Source organism: Carassius auratus, chromosome 17, assembly GCF_003368295.1.
Source record: "Carassius auratus strain Wakin chromosome 17, ASM336829v1, whole genome shotgun sequence".
In the NCBI taxonomy this organism is placed as follows: domain Eukaryota; kingdom Metazoa; phylum Chordata; class Actinopteri; order Cypriniformes; family Cyprinidae; genus Carassius; species Carassius auratus.
The window spans coordinates 6,321,960-6,345,723 of record NC_039259.1 but is presented as its reverse complement, the minus strand read 5'-3'; the positions used below and the strand labels follow the sequence as shown (position 1 = coordinate 6,345,723).

At 36.4% G+C, this 23,764-nt stretch overlaps 1 protein-coding gene across 3 annotated transcripts; it reads right to left on the bottom strand.

The window, feature by feature from the left end:
* Positions 1-445: 445 nt before the first annotated feature.
* LOC113117042 (molybdenum cofactor biosynthesis protein 1-like) lies at positions 446-22,991 on the bottom strand. Of its 3 annotated transcripts, none has more exons than XM_026285418.1 (11): positions 22,736-22,991; positions 19,157-19,295; positions 18,124-18,291; positions 15,714-15,878; positions 14,803-14,864; positions 11,638-11,749; positions 10,601-10,713; positions 10,228-10,338; positions 9,982-10,102; positions 9,800-9,847; positions 446-2,714 (listed from the first exon to the last, which is right to left on the bottom strand). In XM_026285418.1, exons 1-11 carry the CDS (start codon positions 22,889-22,891, stop codon positions 2,011-2,013), a joined length of 1,899 nt encoding a protein of 632 aa, XP_026141203.1. In that variant the 5' UTR covers positions 22,892-22,991; the 3' UTR covers positions 446-2,010. The 3 variants fall into 3 exon arrangements, with proteins under 3 accessions (XP_026141203.1, XP_026141204.1, XP_026141205.1); XM_026285419.1 differs by having other exon boundaries at positions 2,575-2,714; positions 9,785-9,847; positions 22,736-22,984; XM_026285420.1 differs by lacking the exon at positions 446-2,714 and having other exon boundaries at positions 9,098-9,847; positions 22,736-22,984.
* Between the last annotated feature and the right edge of the window lie 773 nt (positions 22,992-23,764).

The window sequence follows — 23,764 nt, the reverse complement described above, 5'->3', positions numbered from 1 at the left end:
GTTTGTATGAGAATGACAAGCCTTTCATTTATATACATTTGATCTCTATGGTCCGACCCTCCACCTGACCCCCTTTCTATGTGACATATTGTAGGGTAAAATAAACTTGTTTCACTTACATCTGGGTAAACTGTTTACAGCTGGCTCGTAAATCACATGTCATTTTACTATGAATACATTAGGCAGACATTCATCCATTTAATAATGGCAGGTCTCACGGCTATAAGATGTTTCTCACGGTGCAACACTGCCCTCTTCTGATCACAGAAAAAAATAATCAGAACCATTCAAACAGCAACTTCTGGTCCGACATACAGACGTCCCTAGCACATCAGTTTTAAACATGACTTTCCTTTATACAAATTAGTTTAATCAATGTCTGTTACAACTTACCTAGACAAAAAAAAAAAAAAAAAAAAAAAAATATTTGGCTACCAAACACATCTATCATTCAAACATTTTATCCAAAACAACTATTGCATTTGAAACATGGAACATTTTACACATTGTAAACATCAATTATATTAGAAAATTATGATGAACATCATTCTGACATTTAATGATTTCAGTGTTATATATAAAAGAAAAATTCATTGTATTCTTGTTTGTTTGGAACAAGTCACAGGGTGAATTTACAGTTTGTGCTTTTATTTAGCAGGATATCATGAAATTATTCCTTTTCAAAAACACTTGAATATGGAAAATGTTATTTTATAAAATATGGGCCTTGTTCATGAAACACAAGCAGAATGTTAGTTGATAAAACTACTGTCACAAATGTTGTAATGAATTTGTTCTGCTCATGTTACATGAAAGACTACACAAAAACAAAAATAATGTAACCTAAAAGAAAGGGGATTTTTAATACTGTAACACGTTTACACCAATTGGGAATTTTCAATGCAAGCCTTCTGAAGAGTGCTGCAGTGATGAAATATTTTTGTATGCCAAACCATTAAAAACAAATGTTTGATTCTTACATCAGATTCTTACTCAGTGATTCTTACATTGATTCTTACACAAATTCTTTCACACCTTTATGAATCCCAAATACAATCTAAAAAAAAGTAAAAAGCTAAACAAAGACTGTAAAGAAGCTTCCAACAAGTTTTTCAGCCTTAATTTATTAAAAAGAAGAAAAAAAATCCCAGAAAATTTGAGGTTTGAGTTAGAATATGTTGCAGGCCTTAAGCCAAAAAACAGACATGAAAACCATACCAGACATGCTAAAATGCTTGTTCCTGGTTTATTGACCTGCAAAATGTGTAAACCCTGGAGCACTCTATAAAGCTGCATTTTGGTTGTGTTTTAGTTTAAAGGGATGGTTCACACAGAGGTCAAACATTTGCTGCTTGGTTTTGCTTAACCACTTTTCAGTGATAATATAAGTTTGCTCAACTGGTGAAAACTGTGACAACCTTTCTCAATGCAGTATAATTAGCTGCATTATCATTATCAAAATAAATATAAACTGAAATAAAGTATTTTTCATGGACAAAGGGCATGGACAAAGGAATAGTAAAAATGAAAATAAGTAGATTAATTAGAGGCATGTGAAGGCACATTTTGTTACAGAAAACTGTTGTCATTCTAAACAGAAAAATAAATACTGTAGCTACATTCAAACAGGTGAAATTAAGCCAGCGGTTTATGCATTCTTTAGGAATCAGGTGACCAATTAAATTCCCCTCTCTGCCCACCCGTCTTGCTGAGCAACTTGATGTCAGTAATAACAATGTTATGGCTGACTGATTTTCACATGTCATAGAGGGTTAGCGTAGCCACCGCAACGGCAGTCAGCGCCTCCATCTCCACTCCTGTGCGGCCCGTGGTTTGGCAGGTTGCCTTGATGATGACAGTATGTTCTTCCTCCAGCAACTCTATGGTAATGGAGGCGTGGTCAAGAGGAAGCGGGTGGCAGAGGGGAATGAGAGATGAAGTCTGCTTGGCACCCATGATGCCCGCTAGCTGTGTTACCGCTAGTGCATCGCCCTTGGCAAGCTGGTTGGCTCACAACAAATTAAAAGCTTTTGGGCCCAGGACGACCCTGCCACAAGCCATGGCTGTACGACAAGTCACCGCCTTACTGCCCACATTGACCATGGAGGCTTTACCCTGTGCATCAGTGTGGGTCAACTTATCAGAGGTCCCATCAAGGCTGGAGGACTGTGCATCTGTATGTGGTGTTTTCAAATCAAACCCATATTCAGGGTTTTTTTTATGGTAGTGACGTGAAAACTGCAGAGCTGAATCTCTAAATTTGGACGTTGACAGTAGTGCACTATGAAAGAGGATGGGAGGAAATGTTTTGGACTGTAACTGTGGTGGCTGAGACCCCCTGCGTAAAATGTGCATATGAAGAGTTGAAGCTGTGGGGTTTTTTAAGGCACCAGCATTCACTTGATAAGATTCAGTCATCACTTCACTGCAAAGTAAGTCTGAGGCTGCACAAATTTGCCTTTGATTGTTCAATCTTTTCATAGAATGAAACCTTGGTCGATTATGCTTTTTACAAAGAGGAGTCAAACCTAGTGCATCATAGACAAAAGTGCTTGTGTAGTCCTGATGGGCATTGCCACAAAAGGGTTGAATGCAATTTGTTAATGAGTGAGTTGTTGCAGAGGATGCTGGAACCATGTAGTGGATCAGAGGAAGAGGCTGCCTCTGACTGCCTCTAAATAGATGTACTGACAGCAGCCATTTGAGCTCTCTACCTGTAGACAAGGGCACACATATTCAACAATATAATCACTTTTAAATGTGAAAATTCAGGGAATGCATACACATTAACATAAGCGGGAGGGTAATAAACAATAAATATATGAAACATGTTGCTTGTTGATAGGGGTGTGCAATAGGTATCATGTAGAATAATGTAGTTATTGTTATACAGTTTTTCTGTTTGGTGCATTTCTCAGATCAGAAATGAAATTCTCAAAATCTATTTGTTCAATCCAGTTACTTGTGCACATCATTGTAGCATCTGGACCATTTTTTATTTAACAAATCTCGGACCCCTTAGCCAATAAACATACTAGATGCCAGGATGTCTGCAAATGACTCCAGACCCCTGGTTACCATTGCAAACACAACACCTCAGCAAGATAAGATAACTTTTATGATCTAAAAATATGTGGAGAGGATCTTCTTCCTAAGTTCTCTTTGGAATTCTTTTGGAAACACCTTTGGAATTCATCACTCTTCAAAACCTGAAGAACGTGATCGCGACTCCTACACCAATGAACCTCCAGACCATCAAGACTTTGCATCCAGACGCTCATTCTAGGCTTTTTTGAAACAAAACAGTTTAATGAACAGTTTAATGAACTATTTAATGAAACAAAACAGAAGTTTAGTATAAGCTAAGGACCCCGTTATAAACGGCGATGATGTTTTTACTCAGGTGGTTAACTGACACTTTTCATAGCTTCATTCTCTGGTTTTCCTGATGGTATCATCCAAATCTCATTTGCTCTTTCCCTTGTATGAATGATTGTATGTATGTTTGTTTGTTAGACTAGTTTGCATTAGTGTTTAGTTAATAAAAATCTTGTGCACAAATTACATGTGTTACTGATTCTGCCTTACATTTCAATGTCCCAATACGATTCCGATTTTGCTATGTGCTCTAATACTATATGAAAGTATTTTCTGTGGCCACGGAAATATCCTTTCTTAGAGTTAATATGAAATTGTGCTAAGGGTTCACTGGACGAACCGATTAGCTGATGGCAATTTAATTCTGCTACAGTTCCTACTAGCAGCCCATATAAATAATTGTAATTAATCATAATTAATTGTAATTATTTATATAAATTTCCCATTCGAGCTCAATTAACTACATCATAAAATAATTTTCAATTTTTTTTGAACAAGTTGAAATTGCTTTGGTACATTCATGCAATTGATTATGAACAGTTGTCTGTGGTTTCCTACATTATCATTTTCTATTGTCATATTGCTCAAAATCTATTATATAGTTCTCTGCGCAACAGTCTTACCCCTCAAAAGTCATTCGTTCACTGTGCAATTCATTAAATGCAAAATGGTTAATGTAGTTGTCATAAACTGCCAAACACATCTCTACACATTTCTATTAGTCTTTTTTTTTCATTTGCTATGATTTGTGCAGGCGAATCTTGACATTCACTAATGATGAGAATGTTGCTCAACCAATGATAAACCAGTTTTCTGAAATTCCTCATACAGTGCTGCATGCAAAAGCTTCTGGTGTTTCCTGTGTTTGTCTTTCTAAATTTGTATTTTCATCTTTGAGCCCATATTTGTCTTATCTTTATCACAATGACAATGCAAAGGTTTTTTTTTTTTTTTTGTCTTGTTATCAACCCACTAGTAATTATGACTCATATACAGTCTGCTTCAAACAATATCCCACATACAGTAATGTGTTAATTTGTACTTTTTGGAATGGATATATAGCATACATAAGAAGTGCAGCCTTCTGCATTTCAATACAGTAACTGCCATCCAAACGGTTGTCAGTTTACTTCAGGTAATATTAACATTAGTATATTGAGGTATATTGACAACAAGACTAAGCATTGTGAATCTCGTTTGTGAACAATGACACAAGGACTATGATAAGTTCGCTGAAATACTTTTGACAGATGAACTAAAATTTCTGAGTAAGTTGCAGGTTAACCATTGTATGACACTGTTTGTACGAATTGTTGTATTGCGAAATGCACATACTTCATTAAAAATATAAAGGATGATTCGAGAAATGCAACAAAGCGACTGAGAAAACTGTGACAATGGTAAAGGTGACATTATTGAGCACATCTTAAAGGGATAGTTCGCCCAGAAATGAAAATTTGATGTTTATCTGCTTCCCCCAGTGCATATAAGATGTAGGTGACGTTGTTTCTTCCGTAGAACACAAACAGGGATTTTTAAAACAAACTGTTGCAGTCTGTCAGTCTTAAAATGGATGTGAATGGGAACCATGGCTAAAACATACACAAACAAAACCAAAATAAACCCTATGGTTCGTGATGATAAACTGATGTCTAAAGACACAAAACAATCGGTCTGTGCAAGAAACTGAACTGAAAAGAAACTTTTTTACCTCTGATGCACTGCAATGCCTGAACTGTGTGAACTGTACAAATAATGAAGAAACTTATTACACTGGTCAACAGAGGAATGAACAACGGCCTTAGTTGGTTTGAGAAGATTGTCAACAGTCTTAAACAGCCTTAAACAATGTGTTGCAGCGTTACCAATGACGCTTGAATAGTAGTTCTTACGTGCAGTATTCAAAGCAGAATGGTAAGCAGACTGCACCGTCAGGCCAGATTTTTTGTACTGCCGTTCTAATTGTCTTCTGGCAGCTTTCATTAAACGTAAGTCCGGGGTAAACCATGGACAGGGTTTCCTAACAGTAACAAGCTGTTCTCGCACAGGTGCGAACTCATCCAAAAGTGAGGAAAGCATGGAAATTATAGTACTCCACGGAGTTAGTATTGGGAAGCCCAGAGACAAAAGTCAAAAAAAGAGTGAAGTCCATGTGCTTGATGTTACGGAATTTGATAGTGCACTCAGAAATGGATCGTAGTCCAGCCTCGGCAGATCAAGAGCTTGAACAAGGGGTTGTGCAGCTTGTTCTGAAAGAAAGGGCCTGATCTTCTTGATGTTGAATAAAGCAAATCTGCAGGACCGGACAGCAATGTGGTCTGAGAAAGTTAGCTGATCATCAATTGTAACTCCAAGGTTTCTGGCTATTTTTGAAGGAGTTATGTTTGATTTGCCTAACTTTATGGTGAAATTGTGATGAAATGATGGGTTTGATGGAACCACAAGCAGTTCACTCTTGGCAAGGTTGAGTTGAAGGTGATGGTCCTTCATCCAGCAAGAAATGTCTGTTAGACACACTGAGATGCGAACAGCTACCATCGCATAATCAGGATGGAATAAGAGGTAGAGTTGAGTGTCATCGCCAAACAGCCATGTTTCTGAATGACACAACCTAAAGATGCCATGTAGACAGAGAAGAGAAGTGGTCCAAGAACTGAGCCCTCAGGCACCCCAGCAGTTAGATGTTGCGACTTGGACACCTCTCCTCTCCAAGATACTTTGCAGGACCTATCTAACAGGTAAGACTCCTGAGATGCCCTTTTCCAGTAGGGTTGCCAGGAGGATCTGGTGGTTGACCATGTCAAAAGCAGCGGACAGATCAAGCAAAATAATTATGATGATTTGGATTCCGTTCTTGCTAGTCTTAGTGCTTCAACAACTGAGAGCAAGGCCGTCTCAGTTGAATGTCCACTTCTGAAGCCAGATTGGTTGCTGTCAAGGAGGTTGTTCTGTTTGAGAAAGGCATAGACTTGGATGAACACAGCTCGTTCAAGTCTTTTTATAATGAAAGGAAGAAGGGAAACTGGTCTGTAGTTCTCTAAAAGAGAGGGTAGGTTTCTTATAGGTTTAGTTCACCCAAAAATCAAAATTATGTGATTAATAACTCAACCCTCATGACGTTCCAAACCCGTGAGACCACGGTGACAATTCATCTTCAGAACATAGTTTAAGATATTTTAGATTTAGTCCAAGAGCTCTCAGTCCTTCCATTGAAACTGTGTGTATGGTATACTGTCCATGTCCAGAAAGGTAAGAAAAACATCAGAATCAGAATCAGAAAGAGCTTTATTGCCAAGTATGCTTACGCATACAAGGAATTTGTTTTAGTGACATAAGCTTCCAGTACACAGAGACAACAACACACAGACAAAAAAAAAAAAAAAAAGTAAATAAATAAGTGTATAAACAATTGTGCTATAAATGATAATGGAAAAGGATTGAGTGAGATGCAGGAATGTTCTAGGATGGAGGGTTAACAAATAAATATAAGGATATTGCACGTTTATAAGCATAAGTAGGGAACATTTAACTGTTCATGAGGTAGATTGCCTGGGGGAAGAAACTGTTCTTGTGCCTTGCTGTTCTGGTGTTTGCGGCTCTGAGGCGCCGGCCAGATGGCAAAAGTTCAAAGATGGGGTGTTTTGGATGTGAGGGATCCAGAGTGATTTTCTGAGCCCTTTTCCTCACTCTGGATGTATACAGTTCTTGAAGGGTGGGCAGGGGAGCACCAATAATCCTTTCAGCAGTCCGAACAGTTCTCTGTAGTCTTCTGATGTCTGATTTTGTTGCTGAACCAAACCAGACAGTTATTGAAGTACAGAGGACAGACTCAATGACGGCCGAGTAGAACTGTTTCAGCAGCTCCTGGGGCAAGTTAAACTTCCTCAGCTGGCGAAGGAAATACAACCTTTGCTGGGCCTTTTTAACAATGGAGTCAATGTGATTGTCCCACTTCAGGTCCTGAGAGATGGTGGTTCCCAGGAATCTGAATGACTCCACTGCAGTCACAGAGCTGTTCATGTTGGTGAGTGGGGAAAGTGCAGGTGGGTTTCTCCTAAAGTCCACGATCATCTCCACTGTTTTGAGCGTGTTCAGCTCCAGGTTGTTAAGACTGCACCAGACAGCCAGCTGCTCAACCTCTTGTCTGTAAGCAGACTCATCACCGTCCTGGATGAGGCCGATGACTGTAGTGTCGTCTGCAAACTTTAGGAGCTTGACAGAGGGGTCTTTAGAGGTGCAGTCGTTGGTGTACAGGGAGAAAATCAGAGGGGAGAGAACACATCCCTGAGGGGCACCAGTGTTGGTGGAGCAGCTGTTTGATGTGAATTTCCCCAGTCTCACTAACTGTTGCCTATCTGTCAGAAAGCTGGTGATCCACTGACAGATAGAGCTAGGAACAGAGAGCTGGGTCAGTTTGGTCTGAAGGGCTGTTGGGATGATGGTGTTGAATGCCGAATTAAAGTCCACAAATAGGATCCTCACATAAGTCCCTGTTTTGTCCAGATTTTGCAAGATGAAGTGCAATCCCATGTTGATTGCATCATCCACGGACCTGTTTGCTCAGTAAGCAAACTGGAGGGGGTCCAGTAAGGGTCCAGTGATGTCCTTCAGATAAGCCAGAACCTGTTTTTCAACTTCATGACGACAGACGTTAGAGCCACATCATCACAGTATACCATACACACAGTTTCAATGGAGGGACAGAAAGCTCTGGGACTAAATCTAAAATATCTTAAACGGTGTTCCAAAGATGAACGGAGGTCTCACAGGTTTGGAACGACATGAGGGTGAGTTATTATTGACATAATTTAGATTTTTGGGTGAACTAACCCTGTAAGTAGTGGAGTTATACGAGCCAGTCTAAATGTTGAGGGAAAGACACCAGTGTGGATGGATATGTTAATGATGTGAGTGAGTGCAGGTACAACTGCAGGAGAAATTACTTGAAGGAGATGAGATGGAATAGGATCAACCGGACAAGTAGTAGGATGATTAGAAAGATGAGTTTGGAGACTTCTGCCTCAGAAAGTGAAGAGAAGGATGTAAATGAACATGTTTGCTGGTGAGATGTGCTTGATGGATTGTGGAAAATTGTGCACTGATGTTTTTCATTTTATTAATTAAGTTGTCAGCTATTAGAGTTGATGCAAGAGGTGGATAAAGGAGTGAGGAAAACAGAGTGTTATGGTAGTATGGCCTTTTAGCAGTGGAGCTCCTGTGGTCTGCTTAGTTGGGGTCACTTCATCTACAGCGATATCATTGACATGATTGCAAATAAATGCACAGACACTATTTAAACTGAACAGAGATGGCATCACTGGATTTAATGTTGAACTGCCTTTAACTGTCATTTTGCATTATTGACACACCTTTTTCCTAATGAATGTTGTTCAGTTGCTTTGATGCAATGTATTTTGTTTAAAGCTCTATATAAATAAAGGTGACTTGACTTGACTTGGAGACATTAGCAGAAAAGGAAGAGAAGAGTGACTGATACACATTAAGGTCAGTAGTATTTTTGGATTAGGAAAATTAGGAGTTCAATTAGAAGTGTCAATGGTCCACTTGAGAGATAGGTGGTGGTAATGCACTTATAAGACTGTGATCCGCTGTAAAGCAGGACGACGACCCCTCACGCAAAAGCTGTGTTTTGAATAGGCGCCCATTCAGTAGTTCATGCATCAGTGGTAAAAAAAAAAAAAACATAAATACAGTTAAATTTTTTGCACAGACCGATCATTTTATGTCTTTACACATCAATCTACCGTCACAAGACACAGGGTTTAACTTGGTTTTGTGCATGTTTTAGCCATGGTTCCCATTCACATCCATTACAAGACTGACAGACTGCAACGGTTTGTTTAAAAAATCTGTTTGTGTAGAACAAAAAAAGTCACCTTCATTTTGGATGTGCTGGGGGTAAGCAGATAAAAATCACATTTTCTTTTTGGGGTGAACTATACCTTTAAGAGTGCACCTTTCATAATGTAGCCTATTTTTAAACATTAATCTCAATATTATTTATGTAACTGTAACTACTGTGTAAATACATCTTAATGCTGCAACATCTTGATATGTAAAATTAATAATTTTGCTGATACTGATTTCAACTGATTGGTAAAAATAGTAAAAATGCCCCTGGAAAAATCCAGTTAGTGTGGCAAAAGTTTTGTAATTCCTGTCCCTGCTGTGAACTAACCACTACACAGAATATGAAGAATATGAAAAGCTTTGGCAGTCAGTTGTCCATATCATGCACAAACCAGTCAAGGTACCAGCACAAAAACAAAATAATGCAAAATATTCCCTAATTATCCTTACACAAAATCACAGAACATAATGAGATATTCAACACTATGGCACACCCCAGTTGATGATATAGGGAGATGGGAAGTGTATTACGTACAGCCAAATCACCCACCAATGAGGATCATTGGCCTGTTCTTCATCTGAGATATATTGAACATCCCTGCACAGAAAGACAAATAAGTAAATTAATTCTGAATTACACATGACCTGAATGTTGATACTATAATCAAATCTGTATTTGGGAATCATTTGCCCAACAGTTGGTTCGATATGTCAGAGTGTGTTTGTCTTTACCCGCATGCTGTTTCTTCTTCCTCCCGACTGCTGCCCCTATGATGTGCAGTAGTTCCTCTTCAGTTGCTCCAGAGCGCAGAAAATCCCTCAAAGACACCTCTGAATTTCCAAACAAACAAACCTAATAGCATGCCAACACAGGCAAATATAGAAAAACAAAACATCACAGATCAGATAGCTAAACTGAAAAGCTTAAGCACAAGACATATCAGTATAAGGAACATCATACACACAAACACCATTTACCTTAAGGTTGCCATCAGCCGTGATGCGCAGGCGGTTACAGGAGCCACAGAAGTTGTCTGACATGGAGGTAATGAAGCCCAGCTGGCCCCGAAATCCTGGTACTCTAAACGCCTGTAAGCACACAACACAGAAGCACACACATGAGGGCTTATCCCACTGATATGATTTTACAGCCTTGACGCAAGATTACAAAAGGAATGCTTTTCTTGAAGGATAATTACAAGTTACAGAAATATCCATTTACAGACTGATACATAAAGACTGCACAAACTTGACCCTCAAAACAGAACATTTAAATAAGCGCTAACGAGAATTTAACATTGAGAATGATTCATGGCCAATGATTTATTTAGCAGTCAGGAGCTGGGCTGACCTTGGTTGTATCAGTTTCCTCTCCAGGCACAGGCTCCAGATTGGGCCATTTTTGCTTTATAGAGTCCAGCATCTCCTGATAGCTCACCATCATCTTGAAATTCCATCTGTTACCTACAGAGACAGGCAATATGCAGAGGTACTTGAACAACATTCAGCTGCTTAACTTTCTTTAATTAAGAAATTGTTTTGTTGTTCCTTTTTTTTTTCTTTCTTGAAACAAATTAAATGGCAGTTTTAATTAAGATTTTAAAAAATGGCATCCCATGTGAAGAGATATTAATGCTAAAATCAATCTTGAAGTGTTTCACTACACACTTCAAGCTTTTTTTCCAATGCTAATCTCAATCTTTCTTAAAGTTAGCAAGAAAAGTGCATTGGAAACAGAATAGTTCACAATAGTTCATTGAAGAACACAATAGTTTAATTTCATAGTTTTAGTATGGATTCTACAGAATGTTTAATTATTTATTTATTTATTTTTTCCTGTAGTCATTCAGTTTTACTTTGAGTCAAGTGAGGTTTGCATACTACACAAACTGCTCCATTATTCACAGCATCTAATCAGTTGTTACTGCAGTGATTGCTGTAGTATTGGCCCTCAGGACAAAAATCTATAAAAGTGACACCGTATTAGCTTCTGCAACTGCCTTCATAAAATCTCTCTTTTCCAGGATCACAAACAGTAATCTATTCAATGTCTCTAAACTCTCCACTGTCACTGTTATCCAGTTTAAGGAGTTTCTTCTAAACTTGCTTCTGCACATAGCTGTTAAACCTGTTTAGTAGTGAAGGTATATGACTTCCACTAAAATATCAACAGAATGTGGACTGCAATAACGTGTTATGAATATAAATCCTGAGGTACCTCAGGTCTCACTGACCTGGAAAGAGAATAATCTGCACTACTGATGTGATTAAAGAACTGGGGCAGAAACTGTGACCTTTACAACTGTGCCGATTATAATTAAACCTGTAAGATGGGCTAGCAAGTGTATGATGTAGATTTCTCTATTTGACTTCAGATAACAATCTTACCGTCAAAAGGCATGTACTCTATGAATCTCACATCCAATGGTTTCCTCTCTGTCAGTGACACAAAGTCAATCAACTCATCTTCATTCAAACCTCTCATGACCACACAGTTCACCTGAGAAGAGAGACGACAATTTACCACAATGAACGAATAACCGCACAAAGATTAATTACAAATATTAAAGGGTTAGTTCATAGTTCATTTTTGAAAAAATAAAAATTATGTCATTAATGACTCAACCTCATGTCGTTCCAAACCTGTAAGACCTCCGTTCATCTTCGGAGCACAGTTTAAGATATTTTAGATTTAGTCCGAGATCTTTCTGTCCCTCCAATGAAAGTGTGTGTTCATGTCCAGAAAGGTAATAAAAACATCTTCAAAGTAGTCCATGTGACATCAGAGGGTCAGTTAGAATTTTTTGAAAATACATTTTGGTCCAAAAATAGCAAAAACTATGACTTTACTCAGCATTGTCTTCTCTTCTGGGTCTGTTGTAAATGAGTTCAAAATATTGCAGTTTAGTGATATCCGGTTCACGAACGAATCACTTGATGTAACCGGATCTTTTTAAACCAGTTCACCAAATCGAACTGAATTGTTTGAAACTGTTTCGTCTCCAATAAGCATTAATCCACAAATGACTTAAGCTGTTAACTTTTTTAATGTGGATGAGTTAAAAACCAATATCCTGGAGTAATTCATGTACTCAAACAGTACACTGACTGAACTGCTGTGAAGAGAGAACTGAAGATGAACCCCAAGCCGAGCCAGATAACGAACGAACGATTGACTCGTTCTCGAGTCAAGAACCATTTCTGTCGGACGTGTCTGATTCGAGAACCAAGGAGCTGATGATAACTGCGCATGTAGGATTCAGTGTAAAGCAGACAACCACACAGTGCGTCTGAACGGCTTGAACGGATTCTTTTGGTGATTGATTCTGAACTGATTCTGTGCTAATGTTATGAGCCCAGATAAACCGAAGGCTTGAATCAAGTGCAATCATCGCCAATGGCGTCATTACTTTGAGCGCAAAAGAACCGGTGAACCGTTTTCTTCAACTGACCTATATCACCGACCTTGTACAACCATACTCGGTTCAAAGGTCACTGAGATCCTCAAACAAAGGGCTCCTGCTTGTGCCACGCTCACGGCTTAAACAGAGAGGTGACAGAGCCTTTGCAGTTGCTGCCCCACGTTTGTGGAACCAGCTCCCCCAGGATATTAGATCTGCTCCCTCCATTGCTACATTCAAATCCAGGTTAAAAACTCATTTTTATTCCTTGGCTTTCCTTGTTCCCTAACCTGGTACCTCTGTTTGTTTTCTGTATTTCTGTGTTGTGTGACGTGATATTGAAGGCTTATTTTTATTAATGTTTTATATAATTATGATTATTCAATCTATGTGTTTATACTTTTATTGTCTTTTTAGCTATTCATTGTACAGCACTTTGGTCAGTTTTGCGCTGTGTGTAAATGTGCTTTATAAATTAAAATTACTTACTTACTTACTTCAACTGGTTCACTGAATCGAACTGTCTAGAAGAACCAATTCATGGAAAAGAACTGAACTTCCCATAACTACTGGTTCTTCACTTGAGAACGAGTCAGTCTATTGTTCGTTATCTGGCTCAGCTCGGTGTTCATCTTCAGTTCTCTCTTCACAGCAGTTCAGTCAGTGTACTGTTTGAGTAAATGAATTACTCCAGGATATTGGTTTGTTTGTTTAAAAAAAGTGAACAGTTTAAGGCATTTGTGGATTAATGCTTATTGGAGATGCAAATCATTTCAAACGATTCAGTTCGATTTGGTGAACTATTTCAAGAAGATCCGGTTATATCGAGTGATTAGTTTGCGAACCGGATATCACAAACTGCTTTGCTTTGAACTCTCTCGCAACAGACATGGAAGAGAAGACAATCCTGAATAAAGTTGTAGTTTTTGCAATTTTTGGACCAAAATGTATTTTCAATGCTTCAAAAAATTCTGATTGACCCTCTGATGTCACATGGACTACTTTGAAGATGTTTTTTTTTACCTTTCTAACCATGGACAGTATACCGTACAAACGCTTTCAATTGTGGGACAGAAAACTCTTGGACTAAATCTAAAATATCTTAAGCCCTATTCGGACGGGACTAGTTTTCTAAACTACGTTTGAGTTTCGATTCTTACCACCTGACGTCTGCGATTTTCATGTACCAATTCAGACGGGACTAACATCTCCGTGTTTATTACAGAGGTGGGAGGTCTGTTTTGTACATCTGGGCGTCACACAGATCACGCGCTCTGTATGCGTGCATTGCATTCATTCAGAATGATTGCCTTAGTATTATTACACAATAAATACTAAATGGCTAGTATAGTAAAACCATGTTAATGTGTGGTTCCTTCAGTTTAACTTGGTTTCCTTTTTTTATATATATATATATATATATATATATATATTTTATTAAATGTAAATTAAAACATTATGTAACAGAGTACATAAATGAACGTGAGTAATCTTACCTGATGCTGACATTACAATAGCCAGTATTAACAGTTTACTTGATCTTGCTCTTGATTTTATTATTTTATTATTTATTTTTTTATCATTATTTTTTTGTCGCTAAGCAAATATATCAAACATGCGCGCAGTAAGAGCATCTACGGTAATTCACGTTGGCCAAAACACACAAGGAAACGCGTTGTGAAATAAAATATCACCGGCAATCATAGACATTCGCATTCGGACGGGATTAGTTTTCTCAGAGGATCACTGAGTTTGCTGAAAAACAGAAGGTAATTTGCTCTGGAATTATCACAGAGGTTGTGTGAGAAAAACACAGACGTGGCAGATTTGGACAGGATTAAAATCACCCAGTACGTCTGTGAAACTAATGAGATAAAACTAGTCCCGTCCGAATAGGGCTTTAAACGGTGTTCTGAAGATGAACGTAGGTCTTACAGGTTTGGAATGACATAAGGGTGAGTCATTAATGACATAACTTAAATTTTTGGGTGAACTATCCCTTTAATAAGTTGTTTCAGGTGTTGCTAGAAAGGTGACAAGAAATGCCCTAAAGTGGTTTTAGAGCTCTAGCATTTGACACTTTCTGAGACATGAACCATTTCATATATTATAAGGGATTAACAATTCAGATGTTTCGAGGCAGGTAAAATACCTTGACTGGATTGTAGCCCATTTCGATAGCCTTTTCAATGCCCTCCATCACTTTATGAAACCCTGCAAGAGGTACCAATATTAGGCATCAATTAGACAGATTGCACATATTTAAGGTGGCAGACACACCAACTTTTTTTGGCAACCAAACATTTTGTGTGAGTGTGACTGTACAAGTGTCTATTTTGTAAATAACATTAATAAACTAAAAAAAAAAGGTAAGCCGCTTATATAGCTTGGCATTAAAATGTAATAAATGGTTAAAAGATCATCTCTTTCAAATCCATAATAAAAGTTTTACTGGTCAATATTTGATTAGAACATATTAATGTAGTTATATGTTTTGACCCAATAATGTAACAGACTCAAATTGGTAATAAATAAAAATTATGAAACTTGAACATGGAGCAATCTCAAATAAAACATTTTCATAATCCTTTCGTCAGTTATTTTCAGCCTTTTGAGATCAACTGCTTCATATACTTTCTCAATGTTCTGCTGCTACCTTTATGCTTCATAACAATCACAATCTACATTTCTTCATCCATGACACCTGTGATGGAATGTTTTTATGTAATGGCTTCAGAAACAGCAGAGCTAACAGTCATATGACAAAGATCAGTACATGTGTGGTTTGAGGTAGTGATAGTAGCTTCTTGACGGGACACCATCACCATACTTTTGTAAGGGAAGTACAGTATTTTATTGGTATTGTATAATGTTATTGACAACTGGAGGTTGATTGAGTTGTATGTTACAGGGTAGAGAAGTCAGATTAGTTTTGTCATCAGTACGATGATTTGTATTGAGAATTTGACACACCTTATGCGTTCTTTCTGCACCTATCTAGCTGTCATGCAGGAATATAAACTTTTGTAGTTTATGAACCATTTTGGAGCTAGGACCTAATACCTTTTCGTCTAGCGATGAACTCAAATTTTGCAGGGACCAGAGTGTCTAGACTGATGTTGAGTAGATCCACTCCAGCTTTCTTTAGACTGGGCAACAGTCGGGTCAAATTCATCCCATTTGTGGTCACTGCAATGGTCTTCAGACCCTCCAACTTCCTAAGTTCCGCTTTCAGAAAGAAAGAGAAAAGATAACTATTAAAAAAAAAAAATCATAAAATAATAATAATAATAATAATAATAATAATAATAATATTATATATATATATATATATATATATATATATATATATTAATTAGTGTTTTTGAGTGTAACATTGTTTTGTCATGCAAGTTGCAGAATAAAGTGCCAAAAATTCAGACCAACAAAATTATTATCAGTCCTAGGGTGCATTTACACTCAAAAGTCTTAATCGTTTGACCATATACAACGATTTTTTGGCCCACCATTTTACATTTCACTTTGTTTACATTATTAAACATGAGCACCTGAATGAACGAGTTAATATAAAAAAAAGTTTAACTACAATAATCAAATGTCACAAGAATACTAATTAGAAACAGACATACAACCAATTTTTTTGGTATTCCAACCTAAATTCGAGATCATAATAAAATGGAATCAGATTAAAATAATAAAAAAAGAATCAGATTTGAGTTTAACCTAAATTTAATAACACTACACGCTGAAAAGATCGAACACGCAAGAAACCTGCAGCCAGCACTGGATACCTTCCTTGGACCAAGTGCCTGGTCCTCACAGTTTAATTACAAAAACAGTTATCACCCCAGTTATAATGAAGTTATCACCTCATTGCTGACAAATATAATGTAGGTTTTATTAGTGAAGCTATTGTATCTATAGCCTAAAATTCATGGGGCAGGGTTTGAAAACCAGCTTCTGAATGTTCCGCAATTTGTTACATATAAAGTTCTCACCTCAATAAAATGCATGGGCATATACAGCATGCAGACATTAAAATGCTATCTTTATGGGTCTGATGTCCAGATTATGTATCCAATTAAAATCAACATTTGGAAGTGTCCCAGATCGGATGTAGAGAAAAGAGCTCTCAGTCCCTCCATTGAAACTGTGTGTATGGTATACTGTCCATGTCCAGAAAGGTAAGAAAAACATCATCAAAGTAGTCCATGTGACATCAGAGGGTCAGTTAGAATTTTTTGAAGCATCGAAAATACATTTTGGTCCAAAAATAGCAAAAACTACGACTTTAATCAGCATTTTCTTCTCTTCCGTGTCTGTTGTGAGAGAGTTCAAAACAAAGCAGTTTGTGATATCCAGTTCGCGAACGAATCAGTTCACCAAATCGAACAGAATCGTTTTAAACAGTTTGCGTCTCCAATACGCATTAATCCACAATTACTTAAGGTGTTAACTTTTTTTAATGTGGCTGACACTACCTCCGAGTTAAAACAAACCAATACTTAATTAATTTACTCAAACAGTACACTGACTGAACTGCTGTGAAGAGAGAACTGAAGATGAACACCGAGCCAAGCCAGATAACGAACGAAACATTGACTCTTTCACGAGTCAAGAACCGGTTACATCGGTTTTCGGATCACCAGTAGTTCTTTCAGACAGTTAGATTCAATAAACCGGTTGAAGAAAACAGTTCACCGGTTCTTTTGCGGTATATGCGGTATAATAACGTAATGGCGTTATTGGCGATGATTGCCCTTGATTCAAGCCTTCGGTTTACCTGGGCTCATAACATTAGCACAGAATCACTTCAGAATCAAGTCGAGTCAAGTTGAGTCAGTCTTCTGTTCGTTATCTGGCTCGGCTCGGTGTTCATCTTCAGTTCTCTCTTCACAGCAGTTCAGTCAGTGTACTGTTTGAGTAAATTAATTACTCAACTAGATCCGGTTACATCGAATGATTCTTTCGCAAACCGGATATCACAAACTGCTTTGTTTTGAGCTCTCTCACAACAGACACGGAGACAATGCTGAATAAAGTCGTAGGTTTTGCTATTTTTGGACCAAAATGTATTTTTGATGCTTCAAAAAATTCTAACTGACCCTCTGATGTCACATGGACTACTTTGAAGATGTTTTTCTTACCTTTCTGGACATGGACAGTAGACCGTGCACACCGTTTCAATGGAGGGACTGAGAGCTCTTGGACTAAATCTAAAATATCTTAAACTGTGTTTCGAAGATAAATGGAGGTCTCACAGGTTTGGAACAACATGAGGGTGAGTTATAAATGAAATAAATTTAGATTTTTGGGTGAACTATCCCTTTAATACTATGAACTGATTGTCATTTCACAATTGCAGACCTTATGGCATTCAACATAAGATGTAGTTTTCAAAATGCCTATACCACTACAGTTATATTTAAAAGTAAAAAGCAATTACAAAACTAACAAAAGGTGGAACAATTACCTATTATAGGCAGAATGTCTGGGCGAATGAGAGGTTCTCCTCCAGTCAGTCGTATTTTGTTTACCCCCTCTTGTACAAAGAGTCTGGCTATTATCAACAGCTCTTCTGCTGTTAGGAGCTGAGAGCGAGGGGTAAGCATTACCCCTTCCTGAGGCATACAGTATTGACCTGAGGAAACATTATTGACTCTAAATTATGGAGAAACACAGAACCAAATATTCATGCATATTTAAGTTTTTTTTTTTTTACTTGCAGTAATATTATTTCATCTAAAACCACTGTAATATACAACCTCTTGTGGCTTATTGCTACAATTAATGGTGACAATTTATTTTGAAAACCTAAATCACTCTCACGGATCTTTTCCTGGACTGTGCCCATCTGGTGGAATGACCTCCTGATCTCAATTCGAACAGCTTTACTCGAAACGAATCTTTACTTATTTTCAGAAAACATCTAAAGACTCATCTTTTTCTCCAGCACTTAACCAACTAATACTAGCACTTACCTTTTCTTTTCTTGTCTATCATATTCTTGAACGAAAAAAGAAAAAAAAACAAAAAACAAAAAAAAAAAACAACCTGGCTACGTGATCTGTACTAGACTAACTGAGACTTGTCATGGCACTTGTATACTGTTTTTGTTCTCTTGTTGACCTGACTGCTTCTATTGTTCTCATTTGTAAGCTGCTTTGGATAAAAGCGTCTGTTAAATGATTGAATGTAAATGTAAACCTAACGGTCTACTCTGAGAGTTAGTAGACATGTATTTGCAAATTAATGAGAATTAGTTGTAGCTGCAAAGTTACTTACATAGTAGAATGTCTAGAGTGGACTATCAAAATAAAGTGTGACCCAATTAATAAAACCATTATGTACTAATTCTGGATAAACTGTTAAAATACAGTAGAATATATGTAATACTAATCACTAATATTTTTTATTACTATTTAGTAGGGCTTCATTTGGACCAGAAGCATTTATAGTAGAAGCAAAAGTATTTTTACAAAACATATATTATATGAGAGACTTACAGCGGAGGTTACATTTTTCAGTGAGAGATATGCGAAGGTAATTATGCCTGCGTCCAAAGGAGTCTATAAGAAATGCTGAGAAAGGCAGGACATCCTTCAGGACTCGCCTCTGACTACCTGGAACCATAAGCTCTCCGACCTATAGAGAAAACAAATAAAACATGTTAAAATCATAAATCAGCAGAACAAAATAGTTTGCATTCACAGTCAGATTTCGAATATTAAATTATAAAAATAATCCATTCAGCTTTTGCAAAATTAAGGGTGAATTTTTGTTATCCAGGTCCCTGGCTCAATTTTTTATTTTGCTAACATTTTTTCTTAAGAAAGTATAGTAATGAAAGCCAAAATACTAAATTTACTGAGTTATCCACTATTTTGTAGAGGGGGTCAAAATGCCAATTTCCATCTGTGATTCAGAGCCATATTACAACGGGCTAAAAATTACTTCAGGAAGATGGCAGCTCATGATGTCATTTTTACACAGAGACTGCTAGGTCTGTTAGTAAAATATGTTCAGTTTAGCTATTTTTGTTGTTTTAGCAATTTTAGCAATCATAACTCAAATGTGACAATCAAACATTTATAATCATGCCACAAAATATGTAATGGATGCAGGGCATTTAACAATTTAACAATAAACCTTATTATCCAGAACAAGTCTGACATCATTGCACTTAACAAACTTCACTTATTATAAATAACTTTAGAACACAAACAGAAGAATATATACATCCAAAACCAAATGTTGGTCACTTTGTATACAGCGGATACTTAGTGTAAAAATATCTGAAAGAAATAAGTAATGTTGAAACTAGGAAAGCATCTTGTTTCCCTCTATCCTAAACAATCTTATAGGACATACCTGTTTGAATGTCATAAATTTAAATTGCTTCAAACATGTTACAATACTGTGTTTGAACTCTTGGTAGCTTCAGAATAGGGCTGGTTGATAATTTAATAACGATAATTAATCGCAATATAATTTTCCTTGATAAAACGATATGAAGAGTTTGATAAATCTTCAGTATAATGTTAATGCTCCAAAAGTGGAACAAAACAGTGTGTCTCATTTGGATTGTGCCACACGGACCATTTATCTGCTCAGATCAAAGTTCAAACTGCCACTCGAGGCGAGATCACTAGAGCAGATGGCTTTACTCAGTCACATGAGCACTAAACAGGGCTGTGAGATCCAGTGTGAAGTGCGAATAGACCGATGAACACAAATGACTCTGTTATTTAAACTATTTTAAAGCCAAACAGGAGAAAAAACTGTGTGCAACGAGACAGTCAGAAGGTTTTTCAATCTATATGTCGATATCATTTACAAAGGATTTACTGTAGTAATACTCACTGTACCATGATAGTGTGGCAGAAATGTGGAATATTCACCCTGAATTTCATTACAGGAGTAATGATATATAATTATAGTATGTATTTGTGATTAAGCTTTAGCATATGCACATTTATACTGAATATTTTTAGACTGCTGTTTTATACAAATAAGCTACATAAAAACCATATAGTTATATTTTTACCATGGTAAAGAGGTGCTATATGTGTTGTTTTAACTATGTTTATCATGATTTAAATGTATGCTACAATGGGAGACCAATGCTTAAAAAATAAAAATAAAAATCCTTGTGATCAGAATCAATTTAACCGTCTAAAACTGGGGTTGCTACAGCTTACAGATTTTGATAATGAACAAACATTTTCCTCTACACTCTAACTCAAGCTTCTACCAAATGTACATTTCTAAGAGAAACAATATCACTCATTAGAACATGCAGAAACTAAGAAATATGTTTTTCTATTTAGATATTTATTTAGTTTTAGAGCCAAAATCTGGCTTTAGACCTTAAAGAAATAAAGAATTTACATTTTTCATGATAATTATCAATATCGACTGACCATTGACCATTTCAGTACATTTTTAGCACTCCGACAGGTATGTATATAGGAAAACATGATGCATTTCTAGTTTCAACATTACTTATTCTTCAGACATTCTGCTTAAAATACAATAAGAATCAGCTGTATAAACAGTGACCAACATTTGCTTTTCAGACACTAAAAATAGGTAACATTCAACATTCTGAAAATGGAGACTCACTGAGATCCCCATATATCTGGAACTGATTGATGTAGGGCCTTGAAAATGAAGATTCCAAAAGAAAAGTTTATTAAAAACCTAAAATCTTATTGCAATATTTTTAATAATTCTTGAATTATAGGCATTCAAACTTTGGATAAATAATATTCATGACTCACAGACAGGAAAGTTTGGTAAGTCCCAATATCCAAAAGCGCCTTAAGACATCTTTAAAACTTCTTTAATTACAGGCATGCAAACTTTGGAGCAAAAACATGATAGATGTTGTTTCCCTATTCACCATTGGCACATGATGCAATAAAGATGTCTAAAACAGATTTTACTAACAGACCTACCAATCTCTGTGTAAAAATAACATTATGATGCTGCCATCTTCCAAGTAATCTGTACCCCCTTGTATTTTGGCTTTGATTCTCAGGTGAAAATTGCCATTTTGACCCCCCCCTCTACAAAATAGTGGATTACTGTACTCAGTCAATATTCATCCATGACATGTGATATGTATGTTTCATCACGATACTTGTATGTTTTTCTTAAGAAACAATATCAGCAAAAAAAAAAAAAAAAAAAACACTGAGCTAGGGAAGTTTTTGAAATTTGGTTAATTTGACAAGAAATTACCATATATATCTCAAGTACAGAGATTAATTTAAAGTTTTATGATACAAATACTTTATTTTGATGTGATTTACTTAGTTTTGTAGGCTACTGCCCAGTTTGGGGAAGCACTTTGATGTTGAGAGATTTCACAGTAATGCATAACGGCATGTTACAAAGCGTGACATCCATGACGGATTTGTCTGGTTTGGTACTTCAGTGAAAGTCTTATGACCCAACTGTTGTAAAGAAAGAAACATTTATAATTTGTCACACTTTAAAACAGTTATATGCACATGCGCGCGCACACACACTATATATATATGTATATTTATATATATATATATGTATATATATATATATATATATATATATATATATATATATATATATATATATATATATATATATGTGTGTGTGTATGTATACACACACACTTATGTATACATTATATATATATATATATATATATATATATATATATATATATATATATATATATATATATATATATATATATATAAAATGTTAATCATCCTTTTTTTTACATTAATGCAATGAAATGTTTCAATTTTGAGGGCTAGTTTATGCACAATACTAAATAAACAAAGTTAAACAGGCCACAATCATACATAAACACATACCAATACATACAAAACACGTTATACGAAAACATTCAAAGTGTTCAAACAAACATTGAAACAAATATTCAAACAAACAAACAACATTAAAATGCTGTTTATGCAAGAGTTTTAAACCAAAACATACAATTAGACATCACGTGACTTTAAAGCGCTTCATGATGTCGTACCTGTCAGCGGCGGCAGGGCAAAGTCAAAGTGTAAAAAGTGTAACAAACACACCTGCTCTAGAGTTTTCTCTTCATGAGTGACACCAGAGTACCATCGACATCCTCTGTATCTCCCACATGTCTGTTGAACTGCCCGCTTTGTGCAGGCCTCAGCCGCGGTCTGTGCTCCTAAGATAAGGCGTCTAAATGTGCTGCAGTTTAATGCCATCGTCAAAGCAAAAAGGCTAGTCTGTGAGAATTAGGGACATCATTTGCGCATGTACAGAGGCTGTTCTAAACTTCACATGCAGTTCGCCTAGAACATTTACGAGGGGGTGTCTTTGCACAGCCAATGAGCGTCAAGAATAGTCTACAAGAATTCTGGGCAATATAGTTTTATTATTGCGAAGCGAACTACAAACTACGATACATCAAGGGACTTTGGTTAGGCTCACTTCAGAACGTGACAATAAAAAAAAATAGTTTACAAGCTAAATCATATTGACTTACTCCATTAGATAATGTTTGATTTTAAATTAAACAAATACATGTACCGTAATTTAAAAGGTAGACCTAAAAATGTTAATAGGCACCAGCAATTGTAATTTATATAAAGTTAGAATATACACCAAGTAATGTCTTGTCACAAGTATTGTCATCAACAGTAACCTGCCCAATTACTGTGTGTCACGGATGATATTTGGATGAGCATCTGTTAGTGACTTCACAGTCTGCTGAAGTTAGTCATCTTTTCCTGTGAAAGCAAACTTAAAGTTCGAAATTACATGATGAAATTGAGTGGACTTGTTGTTCAGATGTAGCTGCATAAAAAATAAAATAAAGCCTAATCTGAAATGGATAAACCACATTGAGTACACACTGTACAGAGGTTTAATTTAATTAGTAAACACTATTAATTACTGTGCCTTGCACACTTAATTTTTTCATGTTTTATTATGTTGCAGCCTTATGTTAAATTTTGAATTGCTTTAAATTCTTTTTTATTTTCACATAAATCTACACTCCATACATCTTAATGACAAAGCAAATATTTGGTTTTTATCTTTTTATCTTTAGATATCTTTGCAAATAACAGGTATCT